At 35.9% G+C, this 2,029-nt stretch overlaps 1 protein-coding gene across 1 annotated transcript; it reads left to right on the plus strand.

The window, feature by feature from the left end:
* Positions 1-259: 259 nt before the first annotated feature.
* LOC129233732 (SR-related and CTD-associated factor 8-like) lies at positions 260-802 on the plus strand. The gene has a single exon (XM_054867710.1). It carries the CDS (start codon positions 260-262, stop codon positions 800-802), a length of 543 nt encoding a protein of 180 aa, XP_054723685.1.
* Positions 803-2,029: the final 1,227 nt, after the last annotated feature.

Here is a 2,029-nt window from a genome sequence, read left to right on the forward strand (position 1 = left end):
ATGACCAACTTCAGACGTTGCAATCACATTACCAAGTATTTCAAGTTGTTACTAGTATTTTGATTTGAGTTTTAAAATTTACAGCAATTGAAAAATGGTTACTATGTTAATGTCAGTTGGCATCCGTAAAAAATGCGCATGCGAAGTCGAAATATTAAACACGAGATGTTCTTTAAAAATTGGAGATATTTCATTCAAATTAAAACCTTTAACTTATTTGCTTCAAATCGTACAAAACAGAAATAAAATATTTTTCGGGATGGATAGTATAAATTCTCAAGAAAATACTCCACGGATTGCAAATATATCTGCTCAAGTACCGACCAATGATGTATCAATACCAGAAAAATCAAATGCTGCAAAAAATGAACTGGGAGCGAAAATTGCTAAAGATGTACTGACAGCCCTTCGAGGACGTCATGCACAGGAGGGATCATCGCTGCAGGAAATCAAGTATGCTTTAGCATGTAAAGGTGAACTGAACGTCCACGAACAGGCTAATGATATCTTTATGTTCCTCAAAGATGGAGTCAAATCTGGACTCTTAACCTTGACGGGTGGCAAATACAAGATTGCGGAAAGAGCCAGACGCAGAAGAAGGTCTTCTGGAGGAAGACGCAGGAAAAGCTCCAGAAGATCGGGAGGACGTAAAAGATACAGAAGATCAGGAGGAAGGAAAAGGTCAAGATCCAGAAGACGACGTTCATCTGGCAGACGTAAAGCGTCTGGAGGCCGTCGCTCTACCAGAAGACGCCGATCCAGGAAACATAAGCACGTCCCTGGCGATGAATGCGATATGTGATGAATTTGCTGCACTAAAACCCAAAATTTGAATTCAGCTCATTGGTTTGAAAAACGAACGTTGAACCATCAGAAGTTATAGGTAGAATCAGATTTCAACTACTGAAGGAACTAAACTACATTTAAATTCAGATCGTTTTCTACAACTTTGAATGTTAGATACAAATCTTGTTGATCCTGAAATATATGAATTTTAAAAAATATGTATCAATAAAAAAAAAGTCTTTTATCTGAGTGCATTTTTAGACCGAGTACGATACTTAATTTTTTCTTGAAAATATTTTCATTATAATGGTCATGGCGAGATTGGGGTAAGTTTGCTATGATTTCGGGCGCCATAATTAAAAGATTTTTGGAAGTGGCGAGCAATTTTGAAAACGTGCTAAGTGTTCCATATTATGCTTCCCCAACAAAATAATACATCGACGAAATCAATCGGCATTAATAACTTCATCATTTATCGTAAATCCTGTCAAACGACTACGTTACCGTAACTTTATCCTTAAAAGGTTACTTTTTACTTTCTTCTATATCTAATACTAGCATTCCCGTACCCGGCATTGCTCGGGTAATGGAATTAGCAGGGGTTAACAGTGCTTGGTGCACCTAGTTTCGAAAATCCCCTATAATAATTACTTATTACCTATAACTTTTTCTAATTTGGGGAGGATCCCGTGGCCCCTGAACTCCTTACATATATGCCTTTGTCCTTAACCGATCTTTAACTGTTATTAACGATCCTTTTAAAGTATTGATTATCTTTGCAAACACAGGCCATCCACATTTTATTGATATACCTATGTTTAAGCAAGAACTTCTTTGTATACAACATTTTTAGTTTTTTTTTTCTGCTGCTAAAATTATTAAGCTGCTTGATGAACTGACTTTGGAGAAAGCTACATAACATTGGCCATGTGAAAAAAAGTCTTCTCTTAAATTGGTCCCTGCTACTTTTAATGTCTGTCCTTGTGATTTATTAATGGTTATTGCAAAGCAAACTTTAACAGGAAACTGTACTCTTCTAAATTCAAAAGGATAGTTCGCCTGTGATGATGTTCTTAAAAACTTCGTTTCTAGTTTTGAAGAAATGAAAGCAATAGACAGAAACATTATGATTTGACTTGAGAAAAGCCTCGAAGAACCACGTGAGAAACAAAAACAATATCAAATTTATAGTTCGCTATCGACCAAAAGTTGAGATGAAGTACTGAATAATGATTTGAATGGA

The sequence above is a fragment of the Uloborus diversus genome, unplaced genomic scaffold (assembly GCF_026930045.1).
Source record: "Uloborus diversus isolate 005 unplaced genomic scaffold, Udiv.v.3.1 scaffold_669, whole genome shotgun sequence".
NCBI classification, from domain to species: domain Eukaryota; kingdom Metazoa; phylum Arthropoda; class Arachnida; order Araneae; family Uloboridae; genus Uloborus; species Uloborus diversus.